This window comes from Palaemon carinicauda, chromosome 37, assembly GCF_036898095.1.
Source record: "Palaemon carinicauda isolate YSFRI2023 chromosome 37, ASM3689809v2, whole genome shotgun sequence".
NCBI classification, from domain to species: Eukaryota; Metazoa; Arthropoda; class Malacostraca; order Decapoda; family Palaemonidae; genus Palaemon; species Palaemon carinicauda.
In genome coordinates, this window is record NC_090761.1 from 28,722,404 (window position 1) to 28,724,903 (window position 2,500).

A 2,500-nucleotide genomic window follows, 5' to 3' on the forward strand; every position below is an offset into this window, starting at 1 on the left:
CACAAAACACTAGAAGAGTTGGAAGACCCAGGCCTACATGGCTGAGGACTATAAAGATTAAAGTAGGAGATGCTGAATTAATAAGTATTGAATTAAAAGCTCGAAATAGAGACGACTGGCGAAATCTTAACGAGTCCCTTTGCGTTAATAGGCATAGGGGGAGATGACGATGAAGATGATGAATGAGAAGTTGGAATGTGAAGAGCTTGTGACATAGAGATTTTACGCCCCGACTGAATCGTTGTAGCGATTGGCTTAGATAAGTTTCGTAAGAGAACATTGAGCAACAAAGCTTCCTATAACCTCTTAATAATAATAATAATAATAATAATAATAATAATAATAATAATAATAATAATAATAATAAGAATAGGGAAGTGGGGAATATGGGGAAAGGAAGAGTACCCCTGGATACAATCCAGTTAATAGCTCAAAGGCAGGTACTCGGTATGGGAAAGATTAAGGAAATAGGGAGAAAGAGAAGTACAGGAGCAGAATAAAAGAGAGGGGCAGACCCTCTTGCGATATTAGGGAATTGGTATTATTATTAGGTAATAAGCTTCCCATACAACTGCGACTCACCATGAAGTATCCCACGTAAGCAGTTCCCCCTTCCCAAACCATCGTCACTCTGGGGTCATCCAGAACAGCGCGAAGTGACTGGTAGGGCTGAGGCACATAGCGCACAGCCAGTAGAGACATCAGATTCCCACTGTAGCTTTCCAGCGTGACCAGGACTACTATGATCCATGTGGCGAGGAGGAGGCGTTCCCAATTCCCATATTTGGTCGGACGTCCTAGGTCTGTTTGAAGAGAATTATTACTGGCAGAATATAGTCATAATCTCAGCAGTGCTTGGATGTGAACAGATAACTATATCTATGATAATGAAGGATTTCTAAAAATATTTGAAATTTTCTTAATCACTGCTTAATATTTTTTTTGATTTTGCGTAATAAGAAAGCTCGTTTGTATTTGAAAAACTACAAGAGTAACTAAGTTCGGTATAAGTTAGATCTAAAATAAAGATTTATCTTGAATTTAGTCTATGCGGATGCAGTAGCTCATGTTTTTGTCAAAGTAATTCGAAAAATAAATTATAATGTTATTTGTGAAACAAATACTTTGTTTACATAAAAAAGACGTTTAGAAGCAGATTTCATCCTCTAGACATTTTCGCAGCCTTAAAAAAGATCAAAATATTTACTTCGTAAAATAATTATATCGTGGCGACGTCTATAATCATATCACCATCCAAACAACTACAACAACAGCATAGACAATTAAAAAAAAGTTAAAAACAAAGGCTAGTACAGTAGTAACGTTTGCCTTACATTAGCAAGACAGCATATCGATCCTAGCCCGGGACCGTGAATTTAAGCTGTTAACGGGGGAGGCCCCAGCTATGGTTGGACACCACAGTGAGTATCTATTCTGGTGAAATTGGAACTGAAACCAGACACCTTTAATAATTCTGAAAAATTTTATAGATAAGCAAACTTATTTTAATTGAGACAACATATTACCTTGTTGCAAGAACACGCGAATGTACTTGATCCACGCCCTCTTATCCGGACCAGTATCTATTCCAGGAATAGAGAGCAGGATATGCAGCACAACAAAGACCAAAAGACCTAGTAGCAGCCCTGCCCATACCATGGGCGAGAGGGGCATGAGGAATGCCCACGGGTTAACTTCTGTCTCTCCTCTCTTAGCTGAAATGCGGACGGCGTCTCCCACTAGAGGCCAGGTGTAATCCACTGCCTGAGCTCTGTCATAAGTTATGCCAAAAGGTCCAAGCGCGAAGTCCACTTCCTGTGATATATGATAATACAAAAAATAAATAAAACTATATATATATATATATATATATATATATATATATATATATATATATATATATATATATATATATATATATATATATATATATATAGAAACAATCTCCAACAAATTTTGTAGATATGAGAACAAAGCCCTCAGAAGGATATTGGAAGTTGGATGGCAGGACAAGACTAAAAATGAAACTACAGTATAAGAGAGATTAAAATGTTCATTGCAATGCTGAGGAAACTTATATAAATTGGATAAATTAGATTGGTAACAGTTCTCAGGGGCCATATGTCGATGAGATCATGGTGATGGGTAGATGGAGATGGTTTGGGCATGCTCTTCGCACTCCCCAAGTGAGATTAGTTCACCAAACTTTCAACTGAGTTACACGAGGCACTAGAAGAGTTGGAAGACCCAGGCCTACATGGATGGGACTATGAAGCATGAAGTAGATGATGATTAATGGAGAAGATAGAGATGACTGGTGAAATCTAACCGAGAGATTATGATGATAAATAAATAGGTTTTTCAAGGAAAATTCAAGAATGTGTTTTGGGATTTAAATTTTGAATTATATGGCCAATTGAGGTGACACAAAAAATTTCAAATTTATTTTTCGAATCTCTATAAGGAAAAAAGGGATAACTTTGGGAAAATAAACCTAAAT

The 2,500-nt window shown here is 36.9% G+C and overlaps 1 protein-coding gene across 1 annotated transcript in view; it reads right to left on the minus strand.

The window, feature by feature from the left end:
• Positions 1-2,500, minus strand: part of LOC137629247 (uncharacterized) — a 122,728-nt gene that overhangs the window by 63,055 nt on the left and 57,173 nt on the right. Inside the window, exons 22-23 of the mRNA XM_068360510.1 lie at positions 1,527-1,815; positions 583-803 (exon numbers count right to left, since the gene is read on the minus strand). Of these exons, the coding sequence (XP_068216611.1) occupies positions 583-803; positions 1,527-1,815 (510 nt within the window). The remainder of the gene's footprint in view (positions 1-582; positions 804-1,526; positions 1,816-2,500) is intronic.